Genomic DNA, 27,907 nt, shown 5'->3' on the forward strand with positions numbered 1-27,907 from the left:
AGAATATCCCGGCCTCCATCTGAGTACCTCCACCCACGGCTTGAGAATGACCATATTTGTCTTGCCCGCCAATTAGAGCGGACTGTTGTTTTTTGGGGGGGAGGTTGTTTAAAGGGAAGGTGGCTGCAACTGAGCGTTTTCTATAGAGGATGAATACAGTCAAATTCAGAAAGGCTGTATCAAAAAAATAATTAGTTTCTTGTAGAAACCCAAAATATGTTTAATATATAGTATGTAGTATCATATAAGTATGAACTGACAAATGAGCATGATATGTCCCCTTTAAACTTCACATGCAAAGCCATTATAAGTCATAAAGGTTTTAGAATTTCTGACTGGTTGAAAGCACTTCCAACCATAAACTAGAATCATTTAAAATCCAAACACGCATGGTCCCTAAATAACCTGGCAGGTGCAGTATATGGTGAGTAAATGCTGCCTTTAGCTCCATATCATGAATTACACCAGGTCCTAGTGTTCATGATTCAAAGTGACACCAGCCATTAGCTCCACTTGTCAGCCCGTCTGTTTTTGTTTGCTTCAGTTCCAGCGGAGATGTCGCTTCATCAGCGCCTGAAAATCCCATGAGGGAGTGTGTTGCTCTGACTACACCCCACGTCAGTGGACCCTGCCTGGGCTGAAGGTGGTGAGCTGACCCCTCCCTCCTGCTGCCGTCCTGCTGGACCTCTCTGTCTGGAGTCAAAGCTTACCCTCCGTAGAGAGGATGACTCTACAGCATTGTGCTCTCGCTCAGGGCCCTTGTCCCCCCCCCCCTTACTCCCCCAACCTTTCAAGCCTCTCCCTCTCTTAACCAGCGCAAGTGCCTTGTGACAAGATGTGTCTGTAATCTAGCCTCCCCTAACCTGCTGTTACAACCTATACTGTTACTTCTTTCCAAATCCTGGAAACCCAGTTTAACCTGAGAAACATCCAAGAGGGATCTGAAACATGGAGTCTGTCCCGGCCTCAACTGAACAGAACTGTAGGGACCGAAGAAGAGGTCAAAGCCAAGCATTTTTTTTGGTAATGCTTGTTGCCAGAAGTCACTCTGTTAGCTTTCACTTTTTCTGTCTTTGCTGGCTTTCATTTGAACTCCAAACCCTAAGTCTGTTTTTGCGGCATTCTATCTCTCCAGCTGTGGTGGTTATTAATGTGGCCGATGAGTGATAGCATGGGCGGTTATGTAATCTGTGCCACCCTGAGGCACAGGGAAGGCAAGCAAGCCCTCTTCAAAAGAAAAATGACATAATAATTTCAGATGAACAATTGGTCTCTTAAATATATATATTTTTGAAGGTGTCTGATTGTCAAAGTGTTTTGTTGTTAAAGGGTTATGTAATCGCCTGCAAATTAGCTTTTCTTTACTTTATCAGAACTTGAAGCCATTTTTTGGTTACTTCTTCTGGTTTCTGGGACATACTCATAAATCCTGTCTGTCATCTGAACATGGTCTCCAGCTGGTCCCACTTTGAGTACAAACTCTTTAATGAAATAGTAATTTTTTTGTGTGTCCTTTTAATCAGATAGATTTTTATTATTTCTTGTGGCTTTAATTGATAGTCTGGGTATAATGGTTGTGTCACATATTGTATATTGATTTATATTTATATATATATAAACTAAAGTGGAATAGATCATGATAAAGCACAATTCTAGTTGAAATCAACGATAGATTGTTACATTTGACAGGGTCAGCAGGTGGAGAGGATTCCTGAATGTGTGTTTGGAGTTGATCGTGTCTTAACGCCGTCTCTCAGCGTCGTTGGACTGGCTGTCCTCGTTAATCAGCAGGTCTGATGCAGTTCAACATCTGTCGGCGGAGATCGTCACAAGGAGACAAGGGAAAGGGGGCGATTACAGTGGGCCAGATGGCCATCTGCCCGAGATTGTAGAATAGATTTGACTCCAGAAAGTAATTTAGAAGATGGCCATAATCCAGGCTTGATGATAGTGGGGCGAGTAAGCCGACGTCATTGATGTGATAACGAAGACGGTGGTGCCGTGGCGCGCTGAGCCCTCTGCGCTGTCTGGCAGATTGTTTGCTATTTTTAGCCTCCAGGATCAGCACCAAAATATCCTACTCAAATACAGGTGCACATCCTGAAGTCCCTTAAATTTACAATGTCTCTCACTAGATGTCATAATAATTTACCTTTAGTCTCCCTTTTTTAAAATGAAAGCATCAAGATAAACCATGAATGGGTGGCACCTGTTAGTGGTGTTTGTGCTCAGACCATTCCTCTTTCTCCTCTATTCTACTAACCAGGTGAAGGACACGCACAGAGTGGACTCGCCTTGTTTTCTTCAGTCATAAACTGTCCAGTTTCTGCTGCTGCAGCTCAGGATTTTTTAAAGATAAGTGATTTAAAATACAGCTAAGTTTAATCAAAATGTACTGGAGTTATATTACTTAGTCATTAGACTCTAATAAACAGTAAGTTGATACTGTTGACCTTGTGGGGGATATTCATATAAAGCAATAGTGTAACCTGCAGCAGCCATATCATCCTGAGTGATTAGCGAGTTCTGTCTTTTAAAGAATTACAAAAGCACATTTTCATTAAAGTCACAGTTGAAGTTTTGTCTATGTACAGATGTCAGTCACTTGTCCGTCAGCATGGAGAGTTTTCCCGGTATAAATTGTTGCCAATGTGTTTTAACGGTTGATTCCTTTTGTGAATAAAAGCTGTATTTTGATGAATTGATGCCCTGTGTCAGTGAAGGCCTGTGTCTGCCTAGAATTATATGCTGCACCACTTGATGTACTTCAGTTGAATTTGGACAATGAAGATGTGTGGATCCTTCAGGTTTTTGGTTTTGTCCTCTTCCTATCTGAACTGTGATCTTTGTCCGGGGAATGAAGGATGACTTTTGTAGTTTTGTTTCTGTGTTTCTGAACCATCTTGGGCTGTAGATAATTTAGATTTTTATTGTATTTCACTTTTTTTATGATATGGTGAAACATCAATACTTGAAAGTGTGAAACTGCTGAATCTTTGGCCTCAGGCTACGTGTGGATGTCCATTGGCTGTGGAAGTATTTTTGGTAGTGCATTAGACTTTTCAGTGTTTTTTTTTCTTGTTGTTTCATTTCAAATTGTTTTTTTTCTAATTGATTGTTTTATCCACTATTGCATTTTGTATTGTGTCTGAATTATTATTAGTACTATTATTATTATTATTATTATTATTTTTATTGGTGTAATTTCACCATTGATAAGTAAATTTTGGCTCCGAGCTGAACCAGCATACATGGAGGTATGCAGTAGTAACACGGTATTTTCTTTGTGCTTGTCCTCTTACATTTACTTGAACATAATGTCATGTCATTTTGTTTTGATTCCTTGTTTCTCTGTTGGTTTCAGTATGCCTGAAGTGAGTAGTGATCTACTGAGTGCTCCCATGTTGTCCAGGAGACTCTCCCCCTTTTTCCTCTTCTTGCACTGGCTCTGCCCAGACGCCTTTTCTTTTTTTGCTGTATAGGCTACAACTGCTGATGCAATGAGCTGCCAGAAATGGCATCAAAATGGTTTATTATCATATAGTTTAATAAAAATCTATGATGGCACTATGTTAAGTTACACATGGATCTTGCTTGTTTCTGTTGTGTTTGCTTGTGATTCGTGGGCAGTTTTTTTTTTTCTCTGTGAAAACAAATGTAAAATCCACTTTAGGAAAAGGTTCCTCTGCCCAAACGTGAATGGAAGATCAGTAAATAAATGAAGCCAGCATCTTGCCTCTAGGTACAGCCCCTGTAGTGGAGTAGAGAACCTGGGAAAGTGTGGTAAGAAGATCAGTTTGTGTTGAACCCTGCTGTGGCTCTCCATCGTATCCACTATGGTTGTCTCTTTAGTTGGAAAAGCCGTACTGAATGATGGCAGAGAATATTGCTTAGTTAGCTAATATTATTATTGAAAGGCGAGGTAGAAAATACATTTTAGAAAAACACAAATTTAAACGATAAAGATTATTTCATGGCTGAAGGGGCCTGTCGCAATTGTGCTTTAGAACTCACGAAAAAAATTAAAAAAGGGGGAAACACAAGAGTGAGTTTGAAGTTGGTGCTGGGGTATCTCTTATTTTCAGCATTTTAACACAAGAAACATTAAGTTTTGAATAAAACAGTTTTTTTATCCACAAGGAAATAGCCTGTTTATTCTGCTATATTTGAGTGAAGGGAAAACTTAACAAAGAGACACCTTCATAATTTGCATCTATTTATGAAAATGCCCAGAATGAAATGAAGCCAACTAACAATAAGCTTTTATTCATTCTTTTACATACAATATTAATGGCATTTTTTTACCTTCATTCATTGAGGAAAAAAGAAAATCCCCAACCCATTTCGAAGCCATTACTAGGCCTTTTTTCTATTGGTTAACTAGACAATGTTTCCTGGCAGTTAACAAGGTGCTCCAGGAAGTAGCATTTTTGTTATGGTCCCACCTCAATTACCTTTTCTTATCAACCATGTGTCATAAGTGAGCTACTTGGAAAAACCCCACATCCTAACTTTTCCTTTATCGGACACACCTAATCCAGGAATAAATAAAGGCAACTTCCTGTCAAGGCAAAGGAGGGCTTCGGTTTTATAGTGATGTGTCTAAGGTTCAGATAGGGAGGAAATGACAACCCGCAGCCAGTAAAGGGCTCGACTGCTTGGCAAGTTGACCCCTTAACTAACACTTCTTTTTAATTTCCGTTGAAGCACGTCGGGAGCTGTGTGATATTTGAGGGGAGATTAAACCACTAACTGATGCTGCGGTAAATTTAGTTTTCAAGACGTAGAGAAAATTCATGAACATGACAGATCACAATAAAATAATATCAATCATAATAATGAGGCTGTCATTTCCCAGAAACATGATCTGAGCCAATACCTCACTTTTTTATTATAGTGCTGTTAAACAAGGACATATCTAAATGTACAAATCACATGTACATTATAAGTTTGAGTTTTTGGTTGGCACATTGGGCTTACATTCATTTTCTTTTGGAAAATACCTTTTTTTTCTTACAATAAACTTGAGTATTTGTTGTTTTTTACCCAACCAAATATTTGCAAAGCAGAGTTCACTTCAGCACTGTTTGGCTTCGATACAATGGGGAATTTTTAATGATACATTAACACAAAATTGTAGGTAAAATTGGTGCAGTCCGTGTTACTTTCAGCCCTTTCATCTCGGTCCACTGGTGGGGTCTGCCACACTGTCTTTTTTTTAACCAACTCTGGGGGGCACTAAAGTCAGACATCTTAAAATCTGAGGTGGCAATTACAATGTACCCTCAGAAAAAATGAGAGTATGCACAAAAAATGTCCAAAATGATGTACAGTCAGTCTGTAAATTTACTCTGTCAGACCAGGTGGTCTGGTGGACGGGCTGAAAGCAGTGGTAGGTATTGTGGTGGTTTGGGGTTCGACCTGTTCTCGCATACAGCGCATGTTCCCAGTGCTGAATACACACTGCAACGGCCACAACACCACTACAACAAGCAGCACCATGAGCACGATGAAGAGCACCATCCTCTTCCAGTCCGCCAGCCGGTACAGCATACCAAAAGTTCTGGGCTGCGTCTGGATCGGAGCATCCACTGTTTTCGTTGCCCCAATGTCAATGCAGATGCAGAGGGCCTTGGGACTCTCAGGGGTGCCAGAGTCGGCGTCATGTATTGAGCTTTTATAGCACAGCTTCTCCCCCTCAAGCCACACAGGCTCCTCCTGCTGCTGGTGTCTGGGCAGCTTGCAGAGGACCTCACGGCTGGTTGTCAAGGCCGGAGGTCCCTCCTCTGGCAGCGTGGTGGGGTGACGGCAGAAGGGGCAAGAGAGGCGATTGCTGCTGCCGTTACTGTCCTGGTCAGCCAGCGAGACTGCCATGAGGCGGGAGAGGCACTCCAGGCAGAAGGTATGGGTGCACTCAAGCAGCTTTGGTGTTTTGAAGACATTGTCGTAGGTGTTGTAGCAGATGGAGCACTCCGGCTGGCTCATGACTGACACCTTCTTCTTCAGCTCTCCACTAGTGTCCTGGGGGGGGAACTGCATGTGCCAAATCTGCGGAGACTGTTCCATCTTCAGAGATAGAGGCCTACCCTCGTCTTCGTTTAAGTCTCCTTTGGACTAGTCGGCCCTTTCTTTCCTCTACTTGGTCTGTCCTTAACTTCTGAATTGTCTTAAAAGAGAAGTACAGATTAGATTTCATATTGTAGATGGTATTTTGCTGCCTGTATCATGAGAACTGTGCAACAAACCGTACAACCATGATCTCAACAAATTAACAGGATTTCAGTCAATCAGGGCAGTTATTTTATACAGCGAAGTGAAATGTTAAACTTTGAACTATTTTCACCCACATCACAGATAATACTGCAAGGCTGACAGGGTTTGGTCTGTCAATGAGTAATCCAAAAAGGTACAATGTGATGCAAAATGGGTCAACTGAGTTAAGTTATATTGGGGATTTACTAAAGCAACAAAACAAGCACAAATAGTCAACGACATGCCAAGATAGGAACGGAAAGGACAGTGTTCAGCCCACATGAGTTAGTGTTGTAATGTTGAATGACTCTGCTCTACCTCATCATTTGCTGAGCGTCATGTCACTAATGTTAAATGGATCACCTGATTAACCCGAGTAATAATGCGTCATTATAAACATGTTGACACTGGGGGCTTTTTACTTGCTCATGACCTGAATAGAGAGCAAACTCTATGGTCTTCACATTCTTGTTGTACATAGTGTAATTGATGAGGAATAGTACATTCTGTACAATGTATTTTTTTGGGCTTATCTACCCAAAAATCTTGTGGGGTTTTCTTTTAAAGAGTATAATTCAAGTGCTATTTTGTGAGCTATTTCAAGCTTTTGAAATTAACTGCCCCTGTTATCTTTTGATCCAACACCCTGCAGGTGACAGCTTAATATTAGAATATGTTTTATATTTTAGATTCTTCAAAGTGAATGAGAAGGTGTGTCCAAACTTTTGACTGGCACTGTACATGTTCCAGCAGTTCGTCTATAATGGTAGTCAGCATAGCGTGCAGACGTACACCAGCTGGGACAGGGAGTCCTTGGGCCCTTTAGCATGGAACAGCTGATGAGAGATTGTTTTGGGTGAGTTACAGTGTGTGGCCTTCCCTGGAAGAGAATCGGGGAGAAACATAGGCTGCTTTGTTAACGTGACTTTTTGAGCCTGTGTGTTCAAATACGTACTGTGTATCAGACAACACAGTACAGGGACGCTACAGATTTTAATAAACTCGGTTTTGGGTCACTGAAGGTCACCTGGACCTGCAGGTGTGGAAAGTTACGTTTATGGGACAAAATTACTTAACTTTTAATTAACTTTCTCCTGAGATGGTCTCCTTTTCTAATTATTTTAGATCTATAATAAGAATATATCATGTTGATTTACTGCTTACTGTAGGTAAGGTATATAAGGATACAACTGTGAAGTACACCGTGTGTTAGGGATGATGGATAGTCAGAACACAGGTGTTCTCCTCTCTGTGCCCGTGGGGCAAGTCCTAAAGCAGTACTCCGATCTACACAAAGTCCCTACTTGTTCTCCGTCTAATCACTCCATCTACCCTTGAAATTCCTGCTCCGCCTACGTCTCTTCTGAATTCAAACATGCTTTAGTGGGATGAGGTCAGGCTTTTCTGTATAATTACACCTATTTTATCAGTTTTAAGCCTAACCTAAACACTGAGCCAGACTTAACTTCCCTATTGCTCAAGTTGAAATTCTGTTATCTGGTGTGGTCATTTCCTGGAGCCTCCTGTACTATATAGTATATCCAGATAAAATTTGCCTCACTATGATGGGCTGTTAAGTAGAAAATACCTGCCTCCAGTGAGAGCGCAGCTAAATGAAAAATTCAAGGAAATCTGAGCATTCAAATATTTATACAGTTTCATAATTTTTTTAAATGAGGGTGCTTAAGTTTGCTAAGTACAGCCGCAATAAATGACTACCAGACAAATTGAAGAAAATAAATATCTAAAATGGATATCTGGAATACTTACTGTAAAGTCTTTTATAACAAGTGCAATTGAAATTTACGACTATGCTTTTCACTTCGGTTGAGATGGATGCCACTTGGGATTTAATCCAAAACACAAACAATCAAAACGCACATGGGTCATGGATATGTAATTGACAACGTCTCATGTTTGACTAAAGGCAGAGTGGAATATATAGTAACCTCGCCTCTAGAGGAAGAAGTAATATTACAAGACAGGGTGGGTTTGGTCCTAGCTGGTTAGCATGCTTATTTAAATAGCATGTAAATATTTCTGCAACACATTAACACAACGTCTACGCTGTAACCTCTTCACATTCTGTTGATAATATAAGTTCATTTTTTTTAATGCTTTTAACTAAAATTCCGGCCGTATTTTACACATTGCACCTTTTAAAAGGAGAGATGGTTTCCAAAAGCCCCAGGCCATGTTGCCTGTAGAACCAGCACTAAGTAAATCAACCAGCACTGAACAAACACACAGTCTAACCTCTTCATTGTGAAGTCAAATGTGTCCCCACTAGTTCTCTTTTCTAGTGACTTGTTAAGAAATGTAACTTCTATCTTATCAGAAGCAGTCTTAATTGTCCTGGTATGACCAGTAGTTTATGGTAGCTAATGTTGGCTCCTGTTAATGAAGTTTAGCTTGATTCTGTTCACTGACTTGACAGTTGTTTCTTTTCATTGCTGCTGTTACAATGTGTTTTAGCATTTAGTATAATTATCACATGTAGACCCAATGGAAACTGTTTAGCTAAATTTACATAGAGTCGCTATGAGGTAGAGAGGGTCTAATTGTCTATGTACTGCCTATTTACACAGCAACAGACTGTTTTAAAGTGGGATGAAAAAAGAATTATTTTTTTTAAAAACAGTTTAAAATCAGTAGAGTAAAGGTCCTCTACTTTGGGGTCAGGCAAAAGGTTTCTACAATGTACAGACGAGTCAAATATTAACTTAGACTTATTTCCTGGCTGAGTTCCAAATAGCAACTTCAAACATGGGAGAGGTCCCTTTATTGTCTGAGCACAGTATTCCGCTTTGTGCTTCAATTTATGGTCCTTCGTCGCTATCAGTGGCACGTTTTTGTGTGTGTGTGTGTGTGTGTGTGTGTGTGTGTGTGTGTGTGTGGGGGGGGGTTCAACCCCTTTGTGTCAGACTCAGCTGTGTGTGTCTGAAGCTCAACCGTCAACCACAATGCTGCCCTACCTGTTCTCAGTTTAAAAGATAAATGAAACTGGATCCACCTGCCGTTTGAACTGTGGGCGGGCGGGCGGGCGGGGGGGGGGGTTAAACTGCTACTGACACTTTAACAGAACGTGAGGGTGAGGCAAAAACTGATCTGAGCATGTACAGATAGCACATGTGTAAACACAACAGAAGAGCAGGGTACAGTACATGCAGTAACAGTACATTACTGCATGTAATGAAAGCTACTCATGAAAAGTGACTACTGGCTCTCGCAGCTACCACTGGAGTTCTGATAACCACCTTGTGATGGATAACACCTGCACTCTCACATTTATTTGTAACTGAATAAAGGTGATAAAATAAAATACCTAATTCATAATGGATATAAGTAGGATATAAGTTTTACATGTATTTTTTTTTTTTTTTGAAAATCCCTTCACTCACTGTCATTTATGATCTTCACTTTAAAAGAAACTGCTTAAAAGAAAACAAACAGTAAGCCACAAACTGGTACAAAAAGAACAAAGGCTTTATAGTAAAGGATCAGTTTACCTGTCAACTGAAGAAGATATCAGATGGTCCTCTCTCAGCTCGGCAGGGCTCAGCTCACTCCCTTTGCACTCTAAAATGCATTTCCCTGGCGACAAAGTCAACTGACTCCAGAGCTAAGGTCCTCCTCTGTTACTCGTCTGAATACTCTGCTGGACAGGTCACAGGTGTGTGTAGGTGTGTGTGGGGTTGTTCAGAGGCTGTGTAATAGCTTGCTCTGTCTGGGTGCTCTGCTCTGGCAACTCCCTTTTTAGGACTTTATGCAAATGGTTAAAACAGTGCCCCGGCCTTGAGGCGGTGGGGAGGAGGGGAAAAGAAGGAGGGGTAGGAAGAAGCTTAAAGTCATCAAGGAGAGTAATACACATTCTTGCCCTCATGTCACCCCTCCCTTTCTATGTTGATATCTTCTTCTTTTCCTTTTCTCCTCACCTCTTTTCTTCCTTCCCCCCACCCTGAGACTCCAGCCCAATATTCAAACACACACAAGGTGATAAAATCTTCAACTGACAGTAGCATTTAATTGCTTATGAAAATTTTGTCCCATCTGCACTCAACTGCAAAAAAACGCTGCAGGCTACATCTTTTTTTCTTCCCATAGAACGACTAAATACACACTCGGTGAGGCAGCCAATGTAACACCACTGCACTAGACATTATGCACAAAACATACAAAGCTGAACGATACATATAAAGGATTAATTTCCATTAAGTGAGAGATAAGGTAACAGGTGGCGGTACAGGACTGTCTTCCCACCGGAGCGCCACTCTCTGTGAATAGCCTGTTGTTCCACTTCCTTACTGGCATACAGTGTTGCTGGTCAACATGACACATCAGCACAAGCCAGGCTGTTCCCAGTCGGAGTAGTAACTTTTTATAAACAAATAAATGACAAAATGTTTAGTCTTAGATGATGAGATCATCTTCAAGCTTTTCTCAAAATCTTCGTTTCAAAGCCTTTTATAAACATTCATTCATTATATAATTACAGATGCTCCTGCTCATTAAGATATGCAAGCCAGAAAGGGCGTGTGGAAGACTTTTTATTTGACTACTCATTTTATTTTATGGTAATGACTAATGGTTCTGGGCCATTAGCAATAGCATGTCTCTGCAATAACAGCTGTCTAACTGACTCGGTTATTTAGTAACCCAAACCCAAATACTGCCGTATCATATCAGCAAAGTAATTTATTGGGCGCTGAGTTGTGAGTGCTTTGAGGAAGGAAAAGGTATACAATCATCAGCTGTTTTATTCCCCCTTCCTGGAATCAATGAACTTGGCTTTATAATAAACACATCAAGAATGTAGTGGCTGGCTGGGTGAAAGTAATAAGTTACAGTAAGATATCTTGTGGGATGGAGGGTTGGGTGAAGCTGCTGCAGAGGTTGGGGTGGGGTATACAAGGGCAGATTTGAATGCAGGCAGGCTGTAAAATGACACACTGATGACTGTCTTTCCACTCTGCCTGATAGTTATTCCGACACTAGAGAGCCAAGATGACATTTTCAAGGCCACCAAGGGCCGAACCTATGCAACTGCATTTTTTTCAGGGTAAAACATACAATGTAACATCGGAGGCAGCTGGAAGGAATGAGCAGTAGGGTTTGTGTACACTGGCTTAGCGATAGTGGCCTTGTATTAACTGTAATATCTGGAAGGGTTTGGTCAGTATTGTCTACCTCTGATATGATGTTTTTTGATTGATCACATTTTTAAGAACGGATCGGTTTCATTCTAGCTGTCTAAACAAGTGCTCATGCTTTTAATAGGCCCTTTCCACAACAGCCATTTTGACATGTCATTGTAGCTTAAACACTGGTGTAATAAATAATGGTTGCCCTGATTCATTTAGTTGGCCCAGTGCCCTGGTGTTAAGCATGCTAGCTCTCTGGAATGGCTGTGACACACTAAAAAGAATTGGACCATAATCATTTTATTAATTACAACTGTGTTTACACTGCTTACCATCCATGTCAAAATGGCTGTTGCAAAAATAACTTTTAATGCTTGTTATTATTAGTAATGCTGTAGTTTTTGTTTTTTTAGCCACGCGAGCTGCTTAACTAGAGTTTGGTAGGTACATTTTTGGTCAAGACTTATTTATTTCAACAACTATTGGATGGATTGGCATGATATTTTATACAGACAATAATATTCCCCCTGAAAAGGAATCCCTAATGCTGTGTTGAGTTGGTCTCAACTTTTTTCACCACTCCAATGACGCTGTGAAGAATCAAACAATCATATTTTCATTTTACCCTGTTCAGTCCTATCCACAAAGAAAATACTGTAAGCCAGTTCCCAGAGCTATTTAACTACATGACTACGTCAACAAGGGCGTGAGCTACACTTCAACGACAAGACTGCGGCAACTTAGCTGGCCCTGCATAGTCATTTTTAAAATTTTGTCCCTGAACATGATAAACACTATACCTGCAAAGCATGAGCATGTTGGCATTGTCATAGTGACCATGTTAGCATGCTTACATTAGCTTTAGCAATAAGCAACACCGTGTCTACATGTAAATACGGCCTAAAAGAACTGCTAACATGGCTGTATACTCTATCCTTCTTGCTATTAATTACCACCTTAAGCTTCAGTGGAAAAGTTTAGTGTTCCATAACGGACCAAATTCTTAAAGAAGCATTCCCAACAGAAAGGAATGAAAACACAAAGTATTGCAATGTTCCAGATGTTGGCTGTGTTTTAGAGTCTAAATAATACTTTTTGGTCAAACCTGGTTGAGGGAGGATGAATGCATGTATTGTGACTTCTTGACCATTCCTCTAGTACCATTTCAAATTCCACTTGTACAGAAGAAAATCTAAAGACATGGGCATGATACTTTACTGAGCACCTGTATAAACCTTCTTTGTAGAATATTGTATCAACTTTTATACAATAAGACTAAATGTATTAGTTGTCTTTTTATGAAACCTGCTCTTAGGTCTTAATCTTTCTCCAGCATTGACCTAAGGGGAAAAGTGACATCTTTTAACCTATGTTCTGGACATTTTTGCAGAAGTAATAAATGTACAGAAGAGTACAGAAGTAATAAATGTGAGGACAAAGAGAGAGGTTTGTAACATGCTAAAAGGTCCTGGAGTTAAACTAAAGTTGTTTCTGTTATGTTATGGTATGGGTCTTTGGCCACTTAGTCCCCACTATGCTCTAAACGTTTTACATTAATCTTTAGACTTGTTTTAATTAATTGATTTCTTTAAAAAAAGACCTATGTCAGTATCAATTGTAATTTGCAATTATTTCCTTTTTAGGAGATGGCATTTGTATTTCAGTAAGTTATTTGTTTACATGTCTTTACTTATACCGAATATGTGACATGATATGATGTTCAGGATGCAATGCTTGGATAAAGCATGAAATCCTAAGGCAACTGTTGTTGGACATGGTAGCTGATATATAGGGCTTCTAGGGAGGTGATGAAGAACACTTCAAGGTGCTTTTCCCTTCCAACACCCATTTACTTCTCTACACCTCAGCAACTACCATAAGCATTACGTCAATCTTTCCAATGTGAAAACCTCTGGCAGGGAGTCTCGCACCCAGCATGTCTAAACTTCCTGCCTGCGTCCTCTCCTTACTGTCAACAATCACGGAGCCACATATGAGAGAAGGTCACTGTTGGACTTCAATAAAAAGCCCACATCCAATAAATGCTAAGGTGGAGGGGCTGGAATACATTTCAGTAGAACAAGAGTGAAGAGTTTAGTTTTAGGGTAAATGGGATATTGTTTTATTAAAATATAAGAGCTAAGGGCTGCAAATACAGCAGATTCTGTAATTTGTGCTCACATAAATGTAAATTGTCTCGTTTGTAGTTTTATATTGAGCATCTCTATGTAAGATGTACACTGAAATAAATCACATTGCTAATAAATTGTAAAACAAACAATTTAGACTATATATTAGATTTTTGTCCAGTCACGTACTTCTTACAAAACAGACAACAGAGGTCACAGTGAGGTCTGACTGAGGTGCCAAATTACTTCAAAACAAAGCAAGTGAATACAGGAAACATTGGTTTACAATCTTATGGGAAGCCATTTTTACAGTTTACCGTAAGCAGATTTAGGTCATCAATTTATCTTTATGGCCCACAACCGCAAAACATTCTATTCTCCTTAAAATAATCTTTGGCCCTGCGACTCTGACTGTAGTGCCCTCTGTGTCTTCTTGCCAAGTCTTTATCAAGGAAGAAGGAAGTTTTAATTCATAATGCTCTGGGTTTTATTAACATATAAAAAAAGTAACAAAATGACCAATCTTTGTAGGATGAGTATAGCTTCCTTGGATGAGTTAAAGCAGGTTACAAACCAGACATTCCTGAGGTTTTCATGAGGTTATGAATTACATTCTCATGATCATTTACTGAGCACGTCCATGGTCCCCTGAGAAGCAACTCTTCCCATTTTGGAAACTTTATAGAATCTTTTTCTAGCATCTTATGTCATCAATAAATCGAAATGTATTAGTTGCCTTTTTATGAACTTTGCTCTGAAGATGCATCTTTTTTACTTCGACTGCAGCATTGACCTGAGGACAAACTTTTCTTAGAAAACAGTGAACAGAGGTCATAGTGAGGTCTGACTGGTGATGTTCGAAAGGACCTCAAAACAAAGCAGGTTTACACAGGAAATATTGGTTAACAATCTTACAAGGGTCTGTTTTACAGTTTACTGTAAGCCAGTTCAGGTCATCGACTTATCTTTATGGCCAAGTTGTCATGGCCAAGTTGTTGTAAGCTTTCCACAACAAAGAGCTTTCTTTTTAAATCAGGGAATGCTATATTTTTTTGTTTGGTTTGAGCTGATCATTTTCCAGCACACTGGCCTTCCATGTCAACATATTGTTATATTCATGTATCAGGTTTATTCAGTCTATGTTTTGCATGATTGTATACAGGCAAAATAACTCTTGGAAAATGATGCGGTGTAAAAATAACCTGATGTCACTCCCTTTTAAACACTTTGTTGATCACTGACAACATTAAGACTTTCCTCCATGGATCGGCTGCAGCTTATCATTTTTCCAATACATATTATGCTAAATTTAAAGTGTTGTTCTTGTCTTTTTCTTTATGTGTATAACATGGAGATGATGAAAGGCCTCACATTAGCTATCTGGCCAAGTGAATGTTATTTAAATACTTTTATTTGTTGATTGAGCAAGGGGACATCGAGATACATGTTACATTTCCCATGGATAAATTACAAAAATAACACAGCAATCCCAAGCAAAGTACTTCATGTGCATTGCTTGTTTGTGGTACACCCATGCATGGTACCTGGTGAGCTACAGGGTACATAAAGTACACAGTGCAAATAGAGTGGGAAGAATGTGTGCAAATCAATAGAAGCCAGAGTCTCAGTTTTGCCATGAGACCCCCTAGCAGTGAAATCAAGCAGTGCAGTTTCCCCGTGAAGTATAGTAGATGTAGCAGTTAAAATAAGTAGCAAGAAAGTAAAGTGTATTTATATAGCACTTTATTAGAGCAGATATTGCAAAAAAGGATACATATGCATGAAAAGCAGTAAAACAACATGGCATAATCATCACTTAAGACTAAATGCAAAAAATAACCCAAAAAAGTGAAATGGCAAATAAGTTCACATTTTCTTCAGCTCACATTTATTTTCCTAAAATTGCATTAAATTGATTCATGTAATTCTACTACTGCACTATTGTATGTCTGGCAATCCTAAGTAGGGGATCGTTATTTTTCAAAGGTTTTCCCCCCCAAATAGAGTTTCTTATCCAAATTGAGGGTCGAACAATAGAGGGTACATGTTGGAATCAGAATCAGAATCAGAAACAATTCATTGCCAGGTATGTAAGTTCATACAAGGAATTTTGCTTGATGACTGATGGTGACAATAATCACAGTTAAATAGTATAAAACCAAATTTAAGAACAAAAACTATGAAAATTCACAATAAAATTCGATTAACAAACAAATTAAGAGTATGTTAAAACAAGTCTTTTCTTAGGGGTCAAGTGTATATTTAAGTGAAGATTTAAGCAGGGATGTGTAAACGTATGTAATAGTTAACTTAACAGCTAGCTAACTAAGCACATGGCCCATTTCACATTGTATGTGTTGAGCAGCACTATGCCTAGTGCACCAAAGAACAAATCTCACAGAAATGAACAGGCTGGAAAACAAAATAATTATACTGCAAACACTTTAGAAATCCAATGTTGAAATTGTAGTCCTGCTCCATTTTTTTAATTTTTATTTGGTATCCATGACAGTATTTTCCACATACCTGTTTTTGCATTCATTGGCCTTGATTTGAGTTGCAATGAGTAAATCATGCAGGACTTGTGTAATTTATTAAATCTATCCTAAAGGTAGGTTACAAACATCCATCAATGGAAATGAAATGAAAGTTTGTCTCCAAAGGGTGGGCCTTGGCAGATAGAACGTGTTCGTCAGTTTGTATCAGGCCTCTGAGATATTCTCAGTTTGGCAATATTGTATATTTTTGTTATTGTCCCCAAATTGCCCGAAAATCCCATCCCAGACAGAAACCAACAACAGGCCCTTTTCACAGCAGATATATGAAATTGTCAAAGCAGGAAAGGCACAAGTTCAATTTCATTAACGCTGGCTAGGTTCCATCAAGTGTCCTAGTACTCAACCTACCATGACACTGAAGCTGGTTCACTAAATAGAACAGTCATTTTAATATTAAAATCCAAAGCTGAAAACGAACTGTGTCTCTCAATATTTACCAACCTCTCCAGCCTATCTTTATATAGCTTTCAGCCCCAAGCCCACTGGTTAATACAGACCAGTGAGTTTACCTTGAGTAGAGTTTATGTTTTTTAAAGGCTAAATCATTTCCTTAAACAGCTTGGAACTGTAGTCTTTATCAGACGTTACTCAAAAAGAAGAAAAACAGATGTAGAAATGCAGCGGTGGATTAATCCACATTCAGCAGACTTATCCTTTAACCTGAGCCTGACCAGCCTGACAAGTCTTCGTTCATAAGACTGACATGTGAATCTGTGCAGTGCACCCAGTGGAAGCCCAAGTTTATACTGTAACATGATCTTTGTATATAGGGTTTAACACCTTAAGTCAACCCATAATGAATTAAAGGTTAAATAAACAGTTCATAATAGGAATCATTTTCCTCCACTATCACTTGTCCAAAACTCCAAAGATATATATAATATATGATAGATAATTACCAAATATATTCAATCTGAGATGCTGATGTTGATGTATTGAAACAGATAAGTTCCAGGGAGACGTTCGGTGCATTTGACTTCTGTCAGTGGAAGCACAAGGAGACAGTGCCCCCTTGTGGTCACTGGGGTAACATACTTTGAATGATGTTGCTTGAATGCTTTTGTATGCTATTAAATGGCCCATTGTACTTCAGAAGATTATTGGTTTTATTGACCTACAATGTGCCTCTCAGGTTAAGCTTACCCCTGTGTATAATACCAACAAGCTTAAGTGTAATACATTGTAGTGCATTGATCATCATTAAAAAAGTGATTTTGTGGAAAAGCGTGATGGGAAAATAAGCAGAAATCCTGCAAGCATCAACAAAGACTTGCTCAATTGATTCACAGGGTTAGCTAATCATGCATAAACTAAAGTTTCAGAATATTACCAGGAGCTACTCTTATCAGTACTCAGTTCTTCTTCATGACTAAGTCATTGCTTTTAAAAACATATTTAGAATTTTAAAAACAAATACATTCTGAACAGGATTAGAAGTTATTTATTAAGTTATATCATTTGAATAATTTAGATATAACTTATATTGCTTCTAGAGCATCAAAGACCAAAATAAATTTGGTCAAAAATGTTGAAAAAAGTCATAGTATATGATGTCAAACGAGGTCTTAATAAGCCATATAATAGCAAGTCGAAAAAAGTCATTAAAAAAACATAATTGCATGTCAGAACAATTCATAGTATAGCATGTTGATAAAAAAGCAATAGTATGGCTTGTCAAAAAAAGTTATAGTATAGTACAGCATGTCGAAAATAGTCATAAAAAAGTCATAGTATAGTATGTCGAAAAAAGTCATAAAAAAGTCATAGTATAGCATGTCGAAAAAAAGTCATGTCATAGCATGATAAAGAAATCTGAGAAAGCCAGAGTATAGCATGTCGAAAAAAGCCATATAATAGCATGTAAAATAAGTCATAGTATAGCATGTCGAAAAAAAGTCATAAAAAAGTCATAGTATAGCATGTCGAAAAAAAGTCATACTATAGCATGTTGAAAATAGTCATAAAAAAGCCATGGAATAGCATGGTAAAGAAATCATAAAAAAGCCAGAGTATAGCATGACGAGTTAAGTCATAAAAAGCCATAGAATAGCATGTAAAATAAGTCATAGTATAGCATGTCGAATAAATTCATAAAAAAGCCATAGTATCATCGAAAAAAAAGTCATACTATAGCATGTTGAAAATAGTCATAAAAAAGCCATGGAATAGCATGTTAAAAAAGTCATGAAAAAGGTCATTGTATAGCATGTCGAATAAAGTCATAGTATATCACATGAAAATAAATCATAAAAAAGCCAGTGAATAGCATGTTGAATTAAGTCATAAAAGAGTCATGGCAAAGCATGTCAAACAAGTCATATTATAGCATGGTAAAAAAATCTAAAAAAGTCATACTATAACATGTTGAAAATAGTCATAAAAAAGCCATGGAATAGCATGTTAAAAAAGTCATAGTATAGCATGTCGAAAAAAAGTCATAGTATAGCATGTAGAAAAAAAGTCATATTATAGCATGTCGAAAATAAGTCATAGTATAGCATGTAAAAAAGTCATAGTATAGCATGTCGAAAAAGGCCATATAATTGCATGTCAAAAAAAAGTCATATTATAGCATGGTAAAGAAATCTGAAAAAAGCCAGAGTATAGCATGACGAGTTAAGTCATAAAAAGACATAGAATAGCATGTGAAAAAGTCATAAAAAAGACATATTATAGCATGTCGAATAAATTCATAAAAAAGTCATAGTATAGCATGTCGAAAAAAAGTCATACTATAGCATGTTGAAAATAGTCATAAAAAAGCCATGGAATAGCATGTAAAATAAGTCATAGTATAGCATGTCGAAAAAAGTCATAAAAAAGACATATTATAGAATGTCGAATAAATTCATAAAAAAGCCAAAGTATAGCATGTTGAAAGAAAAGCCAAAGAACAGCATTTGAAAAAAGTCATAAAAAAGCCATACTATAGCATGGCGGAAGAAGTCATAGTATAGCACGTTGAAAAAAAAAAGCCATACTATAGCATGCGGAAAAAGTCATGAAAAAAGCCATATTATAGCATGTCGAATAAAGTCATGAAAAAGGTCATAGTATAGCATGTCGAATAAAGTCATCAAAAAAGCCATGGTATAACATGTCAAAGAAAGTCATAGTATATCACATGAAAATAAATCATAAAAAAGCCAGTGAATAGCATGTTGAATTAAGTCATAAAAGAGTCATGGCAAAGCATGTCAAACAAGTCATATTATAGCATGGTAAAAAAAATCTAAAAAAGTCATACTATAACATGTTGAAAATAGTCATAAAAAAGCCATGGAATAGCATGTTAAAAAAGTCATAGTATAGCATGTCGAAAAAAAGTCATATAATAGCATGTCGAAAAAAAGTCATATTATAGCATGGCAAAAAAATCTGAAAAAAGCCATGGAATAGCATGTAAAATAAGTCATAGTATAGCATGTCGAAAAAAAGTCATAAAAAAGTCATATTATAGCATGTCGAAAATAAGTCATAGTATAGCATGTCGAAAATAGTCAAAAAAAAGTCATAGTATAGCATGTCGAAAAAAAGTCATATTATAGCATGGTAAAAAAGTCATAAAAAAGCCATGGAATAGCATGTAAAATAAGTCATAGTATAGCATGTCGAAAAAAAGTCATACTACAGCATGTTGAAAATAGTCATAAAAAAGCCATGGAATAGCATGTTAAAAAAGTCATAGCATAGCATGTCGAAAATAAGCCATAAAAAAGTCATATAATAGCATGTCGAAAAAAAAGTCATATTAGCATGTTGAAAATAGTCAAAAAAAGCCATGGAATAGCATGTGAAAAAAGTCATAGTATAGCATGTCGAATAAAGTCATGAAAAAGGTCATAGTATAGCATGTCGAAAAAAAGTCATATTATAGCATGTTGAAAATAGTCAAAAAAGCCATGGTATAACATGTCAAAGAAAGTCATAGTATAGCATGTCGAAAAAAGTCATATAATAGCATATCGAAAAAATGTCATAAAAAAGTCATAGTATAACATGTCATAAAAAGAAGTCATAGTATAGCATGTCGAAAAAAAGTCATATAATAGCATGTGAAAAAAAAAAAGTCATATTATAGTATGGTAAAAAAATCTGAAAAAAGCCATGGAATAGCATGTAAAATAAGTCATAGTATAGCATGTCAAAGAAAGTCATAGTATATCACATGAAAATAAATCATAAAAAAGCCAGTGAATAGCATGTTGAATTAAGTCATAAAAGAGTCATGGCAAAGCATGTCAAACAAGTCATATTATAGGGTAAAAAAAATCTAAAAAGGTCATACTATAACATGTTGAAAATAGTCATAAAAAAGCCATGGAATAGCATGTTAAAAAAGTCATAGTATAGCATGTCGAAAAAAAGTCATATTATAGCATGGTAAAGACATCTAAAAAAGCCAGAGTATAGCATGACGAGTTAAGTCATAAAAAGCCATAGAATAGCATGTGAAAAATTCATAAAAAAGACATATTATAGCATGTCGAATAAATTCATAAAAAAGCCATAGTATAGCATGTCGAAAAAAAGTCATAGTATAGCATGTCGAAAAAAGTCATAAAAAAGCCATGGAATTGCATGTAAAATAAGTCATAGTATAGCATGTCGAAGAAAAGTCATAAAAAAGTCATATTATAGAATGTCGAATAAATTCATAAAAAGTATAGCATGTTGAAAAGAAAAGCCAAAGAACAGCATTTGAAAAAAGTCATAAAAAAGCCATACTATAGCATGTCGGAAGAAGTCATGAAAAAGGTCATAGTATAGATGTCGAATAAAGTCATCAAAAAAGCCATGGTATAACATGTCAAAGAAAGTCATAGTATATCACATGAAAATAAATCATAAAAAAGCCAGTGAATAGCATGTTGAATTAAGTCATAAAAGAGTCATGGCAAAGCATGTCAAACAAGTCATATTATAGCATGGTAAAAAAAATCTAAAAAAGTCATACTATAACATGTTGAAAATAGTCATAAAAAAGCCATGGAATAGCATGTTAAAAAAGTCATAGTATAGCATGTCGAAAAAAAGTCATAGTATAGCATGTCGAAAAAAGTCATAGTATAGCATAAGAACTGTTATGCTGCTTAAGAACTGTTATGCTGCTCATTCTGTACACATGACATCTATTGCATTCTGTCCATCCTGGGAGAAGGATCCCTCCTCTGTCGTTCTCCCAGAGGTTTCTTCCTTTTTCTCCCTGTTAAAGGGGTTTTTTAGGGGAGTTTTTCCTGTGCCATGTGAGGGAAGGACAGAGGATGTCATGTGCACAGATTGTAAAGCCCTCTGAGGCAAATTTGTAATTTGTGATTCTGGGCTATACAAAATAAACTGAATTGAATTGAATTGAATAGCATGTCGAAAAAAAGTCATATTATAGCCTGGCAAAAAAATCTGAAAAAAGCCATTGAATAGCATGTAAAATAAGTCATAGTATAGCATGTCGAAAAAATGTCATAAAAAAGTCATATAATAGCATGTCGAAAAAAAGTCATACTATAGCATGTTGAAAATAGTCATAAAAAGTCATAGTATATTATGTCATAAAAAAGTCATATAATAGCATGTCGAAAAAAAGTCATGGTATAGCATGTCGAAAATAGTCATAAAAAAGTCATATTATAGCATGTTGAAAATAGTCATAAAAAAGTCATAGTATAGCACGTTGAAAAAAAAGCCATAGAATAGCATGTTGAATAAAGTCATGAAAAAGGTCATAGTATAACATGTCAAAGAAAGTCATAGTATATCACATGAAAATAAATCATAAAAAAGCCAGTGAATAGCATGTTGAATTAAGTCATAAAAGAGTCATGGCAAAGCATGTCAAACAAGTCATATTATAGCATGGTAAAAAAATCTAAAAAAGTCATACTATAACATGTTGAAAATAGTCATAAAAAAGCCATGGAATAGCATGTAAAATAAGTCATAGTATAGCATGTTGAAAAAAGTCATAAAAAAGTCATAGTATAGCATGTCGAAAAAAAGTCATAGTATAGCATGTCGAAAAAATGTCATAAAAAAGTCATAGTATAAAATGTCGAAAAAAAGTCATATTATAGTATGGTAAACAAATCTGAAAAAAGCCATGGAATAGCATGTAAAATAAGTCATAGTATACTATGACTTATTTTATATTACATAATTTACATAAAATACTACAGGTCTGTTGGGCAGTGGGCCCACCAGAGAATAAACCTTCATAGAGGCAAATAAGGTGGTGAACAAACACATCTGGAATGACCTACACAAACACGACAATAATCATGTTCCTCACACATGTTAAAACAAGTATATTATTATAGTTTCAAGTGTTAAGTGTCAAGTGTACAGTATATTAATAAAGAAAAGAAAATACGTGCAGGGGTGTATAACTGTGAAATTGATAATCATCAAATTGTCCTGGGAATGTAAATGTCTGAGGCAGTGGGGGTCCATGGCTTTATGATGAACCAGACTGCAGACAGGAAGAAACAGTTTTTGTGGCGTGAGGTCTTGATCCTGATGGACTGCAGCCTCCTGCCAGAAAGGAAGGGAGATCTGCAATCTTCCCTGCCCGCCTCAGGGTCCTGGAAGCGAACAAGTCGTGGAATGACGGCAGATTGCAGCCAATCACTTTCTCAGCAGGATGAATGATACAAGTCTGCGCTTGTCCTAGGCATGTATAGCATGTCCCAAAAAATCATAAAAAAGTAACAGTATAGCATGTCAAAACAAATCATAAAAAAGTCATTGTGAAGCATGTCGGAAAAAGTCGAAAAAAAGTCATATTATAGCATGGTAAAGAAATCAGAAAAAGCCAGAGTATAGCATGACGAGTTAAGTCATAAAAAGCCATAGAATAGCATGTAAAATAAGTCATAGTATAGCATGTCGAAAAAAAAAAGCCACGGAATAGCATGTGAAAAAGTCATAAAAAAGACATATTATAGCATGTTGAAAATAGTCATAAAAAAGCCATGGAATAGCATGTAAAATAAGTCATAGTATAGCATGTCGAAAAAAAGTCATAAAAAAGTCATAGTATAGCATGTCGAAAAAAAGTCATATTATAGCATGGTAAAAAAATCTGAAAAAAGCCATGGAATAGCATGTAAAATAAGTCATAGTATAGCATGTCGAATAAATTCATAAAAAAGTCATAGAATAGCAAAATAAAGTCATGAAAAAGTCATAGTATAGCATGTCGAAAAAGTCATAAAAAAAAGCCATGGAATTGCATGTAAAATAAGTCATAGTATAGCATGTCGAAAAAAAGTCATAAAAAAGTCATAGTATAGCATGTCGAAAAAAAGTCATACTATAGCATGTCAAAAAAAAGTCATAAAAAAGGTCATAGTATAGCATGTCGAATAAAGTCATGAAAAAGCCATGGTATAACATGTCGAATAAAGTCATAGTATATCACATGAAAATAAATCATAAAAAAGCCAGTGAATAGCATGTTGAATTAAGTCATAAAAGAGTCATGGCAAAGCATGTCAAACAAGTCATATTATAGCATGGTAAAAAAAATCTAAAAAAGTCATACTATAACATGTTGAAAATAGTCATAAAAAAGCCATGGAATAGCATGTAAAATAAGTCATAGTATAGCATGTCGAAAAAAAGTCATATAATAGCATGTCGAAAATAAGTCATATAATAGCATGTCGAAAAAATGTCATAAAAAAGTCATATTATAGCATGTCGAAAAAAAAGTCATAGTATAGCATGGTAAAAAAATCTGAAAAAAGCCATGGAATAGCATGTAAAATAAGTCATAGTATAGCATGTCGAAAAAATGTCATAAAAAAGTCATAGTATAGCATGTCGAAAAAAAGTCATAAAAAAGGTCATAGTATAGCATGTCGAATAAAGTCATCAAAAAAGCCATGGTATAACATGTCAAAGAAAGTCATAGTATATCACATGAAAATAAATCATAAAAAAGCCAGTGAATAGCATGTAAAATAAGTCATAGTATAGCATGTCGAAAAAATGTCATAAAAAAGTCATAGTATAGCATGTCAAAAAAAAGTCATAAAAAAGCCATGGAATTGCATGTAAAATAAGTCATAGTACAACATGTTAAAAAAAACCTTAGAATCAGATCAGAATCAGAAGTTGTTTATTGCCAAGTATGTTACACATACAAGGCTAGGTGATTGATTGGTGCATAACAGCAAACAACAGTCATAATTTAAAAATAGAAATATGAAAATATACAATAAAATATGCTGAACAAATAATCAAATTAGATTAAGTTAAAACAAGTATATGATTATAGTTTCAAGTGTTAAGTGTCAAGTGTACAGTATATTAATAAAGAAAAGAAAATACGTGCAGGGGTGTATAACTGTGAAATTGATAATCATCAAATTGTCCTGGGAATGTAAATGTCTGAGGCAGTGGGGGTCCATGGCTTTATGATGAACCAGACTGCAGACAGGAAGAAACAGTTTTTGTGGCGTGAGGTCTTGATCCTGATGGACTGCAGCCTCCTGCCAGAAAGGAAGGGAGATCTGCAATCTTCCCTGCCCGCCTGTCCTGGAAGCGAACAAGTCGTGGAATGACGGCAGATTGCAGCCAATCACTTTCTCAGCAGGATGAATGATACAAGTCTGCGCTTGTCCTAGGCATGTATAGCATGTCCCAAAAAAATCATAAAAAAAGTAACAGTATAGCATGTCAAAACAAATCATAAAAAAGTCATTGTGAAGCATGTCCGAAAAAGTCGAAAAAAGTCATATTATAGCATGGTAAAGAAATCAGAAAAAGCCAGAGTATAGCATGACGAGTTAAGTCATAAAAAGCCATAGAATAGCATGTAAAATAAGCCATAGTATAGCATGTTGAAAAAAAAAAGCCATAAAATAGCATGTGAAAAAGTCATAAAAAAGACATATTATAGCATGTCGAATAAATTCATAAAAAAGCCATACTATAGCATGTTGAAAATAGTCATAAAAAAGCCATGGAATTGCATGTAAAATAAGTCATAGTATAGCATGTCGAAAAAAAGTCATATAATAGCATGGTAAAAAAATCTGAAAAAAGCCATGGAATAGCATGTAAAATAAGTCATAGTATAGCATGTCGAATGAATTCATAAAAAAGCCATAGTATAGCATGTCGAAAAAAAGTCATACTATAGCATGTTGAAAATAGTCATAAAAAAGCCATATTATAGAATGTCGAATAAAGTCATGAAAAAGGTCATAGTATAGCATGTCGAATAAAGTCAAAAAAAGGTCATAGAATAGCATGTCGAATAAAGTCATCAAAAAAGCCATGGTATAACATGTCGAATAAAGTCATAGTATATCACATGAAAATAAATCATAAAAAAGCCAGTGAATAGCATGTTGAATTAAGTCATAAAAGAGTCATGGCAAAGCATGTCAAACAAGTCATATTATAGCATGGTAAAAAAAATCTAAAAAAGTCATACTATAACATGTTGAAAATAGTCATAAAAAAGCCATGGAATAGCATGTAAAATAAGTCATACTATAGCATGTCGAAAAAAAGTCATAGTATAGCATGTCGAAAAAAGTCATAGTATAGCATGTCGAAAAAAGTCATATAATAGCATGTCGAAAAAAAGTCATATTATAGCATGGTAAAAAAATCTGAAAAAAGCCATAGAATAGCATGTAAAATAAGTCATAGTATAGCATGTCGAAAAAATGTCATAAAAAAGTCATAGTATAGCATGTCGAAAATAAGTCATAGTATAGCATGTCGAAAAAAGTCATAAAAAAGCCATAGTATAGCATAAAAAAAAAGTCATAGAATAGCAAGTCATAGTATAGCATGTCGAAAAAATGTCATAAAAAAGTCATAGTATAGCATGTTGAAAAATAGCAAAAAAGTCATAGTATAGCAAATAAAGTCATAGTATATCACATGAAAATAAATCATAAAAAAGCCAGTGAATAGCATGTTGAATTAAGTCATAAAAGAGTCATGGCAAAGCATGTCAAACAAGTCATATTATAGCATGGTAAAAAAAATCTAAAAAAGTCATACTATAACATGTTGAAAATAGTCATAAAAAAGCCATGGAATAGCATGTAAAATAAGTCATAGTATAGCATGTCGAAAAAAAGTCATAGTATAGCATGTCGAAAAAAAGTCATATAATAGCATGTAAAAAATAAAAAAGTCATACTATAGCATGTTGAAAATGGTCAAAAAAAGCCATGGAATAGCATGTTAAAAAAGTCATAGTATAGCATGTCGAAAAAGGCCATATAATTGCATGTCGAAAAAAAGTCATAGTATAGCATGGTAAAGAAATCAGAAAAAGCCATAGTATAGCATGACGAGTTAAGTCATAAAAAGCCATAGAATAGCATGTAAAATAAGTCATAGTATAGCATGTCGAATAAATTCATAAAAAAGCCATGGTATAACATGTCGAAAAATAGAATCATAAAAAAGTCATAGTATAGCATGTTGAAAAAAAAAAAAGTCATATATAGCATGTCGAAAAAAGTTATAAAAAAGACATATTATAGAATGTCGAATAAATTCATAAAAAAGCCAAAGTATAGCATGTTGAAAGAAAAGCCAAAGAACAGCATTTGAAAAAAGTCATAAAAAAGCCATACTATAGCATGGCGGAAAAAGTCATAGTATAGCACGTTGAAAAAAAAGCCATAGAATAGCATGTCGAATAAAGTCATGAAAAAGGTCATAGAATAGCATGTCGAATAAAGTCATGAAAAAAGTCAAGTAAGCATGGTATAACATGTCAAAAAAAGTCATAGTATAGCATGAAAATAAATCATGAAAAAAAAATAGCATGAAAATAAGTCAATAGCATGTTGAATTAAGTCATAAAAGAGTCATGGCAAAGCATGTCAAACAAGTCATATTATAGCATGGTAAAAAAAATCTAAAAAAGTCATACTATAACATGTTGAAAATAGTCATAAAAAAGCCATGGAATAGCATGTAAAATAAGTCATAGTATAGCATGTCGAAAAAAGTCATAAAAAAGTCATAGTACAACATGTTAAAAAAAACCTTAGAATCAGATCAGAATCAGAAGTTGTTTATTGCCAAGTATGTTACACATACAAGGCTAGGTGATTGATTGGTGCATAACAGCAAACAACAGTCATAATTTAAAAATAGAAATATGAAAATATACAATAAAATATGCTGAACAAATAATCAAATTAGATTAAGTTAAAACAAGTACATTATTATAGTTTCAAGTGTTAAGTGTCACGTGTACAGTATATTAATAAAGAAAAGAAAATACGTGCAGGGGTGTACAACTGTGAAATTGATAATCATCAAATTGTCCTGGGAATGTAAATGTCTGAGGCAGTGGTGGTCCATGGCTTTATGATGAACCAGACTGCAGACAGGAAGAAACAGTTTTTGTGGCGTGAGGTCTTGATCCTGATGGACTGCAGCCTCCTGCCAGAAAGGAAGGGAGATCTGCAATCTCCCCTGCCCGCCTCAGGGTCCTGGAAGCGAACAAGTCGTGGAATGACGGCAGATTGCAGCCAATCACTTTCTCAGCAGGATGAATGATACAAGTCTGTGCTTGTCCTAGGCATGTATAGCATGTCCCAAAAAATCATAAAAAAGTAACAGTATAGCATGTCAAAACAAATCATAAAAAAGTCATTGTGTCGAAAAAAAGTCATATTATAGCATGGTAAAAAAATCAGAAAAAGCCAGAGTATAGCATGACGAGTTAAGTCATAAAAAGCCATAGAATAGCATGTAAAATAAGTCATAGTATAGCATGTCGAAAAAAGTCATAAAAAAGACATATTATAGCATGTTGAAAAAAAAAAGTCATATAATAGCA

The 27,907-nt window shown here is 36.0% G+C and overlaps 2 protein-coding genes across 4 annotated transcripts in view; one reads left to right on the forward strand and one right to left on the reverse strand.

The window, feature by feature from the left end:
* ptpn11b (protein tyrosine phosphatase non-receptor type 11b) overlaps positions 1-27,907 on the forward strand; it is a 263,988-nt gene that overhangs the window by 32,215 nt on the left and 203,866 nt on the right. For 2 of the 3 annotated variants that reach the window (XM_054610018.1, XM_054610021.1), the window contains exon 16: positions 545-3,562. The exons of the other annotated variant lie outside the window; for it this stretch is intronic. The gene's annotated coding sequence lies outside the window, so the exon portion shown is untranslated. Of the gene's footprint in view, positions 1-544; positions 3,563-27,907 lie in introns of those variants that run through there. 3 annotated transcript variants of the gene reach the window in all.
* Positions 4,306-9,890, reverse strand: LOC129100408 (RING finger protein 223). The gene is made up of 2 exons (XM_054610024.1): positions 9,762-9,890; positions 4,306-6,166 (listed from the first exon to the last, which is right to left on the reverse strand). Exon 2 carries the CDS (start codon positions 6,064-6,066, stop codon positions 5,347-5,349), a length of 720 nt encoding a protein of 239 aa, XP_054465999.1. The 5' UTR covers positions 6,067-6,166; positions 9,762-9,890; the 3' UTR covers positions 4,306-5,346.

Source organism: Anoplopoma fimbria, chromosome 12, assembly GCF_027596085.1.
Source record: "Anoplopoma fimbria isolate UVic2021 breed Golden Eagle Sablefish chromosome 12, Afim_UVic_2022, whole genome shotgun sequence".
Taxonomy (NCBI): domain Eukaryota; kingdom Metazoa; phylum Chordata; class Actinopteri; order Perciformes; family Anoplopomatidae; genus Anoplopoma; species Anoplopoma fimbria.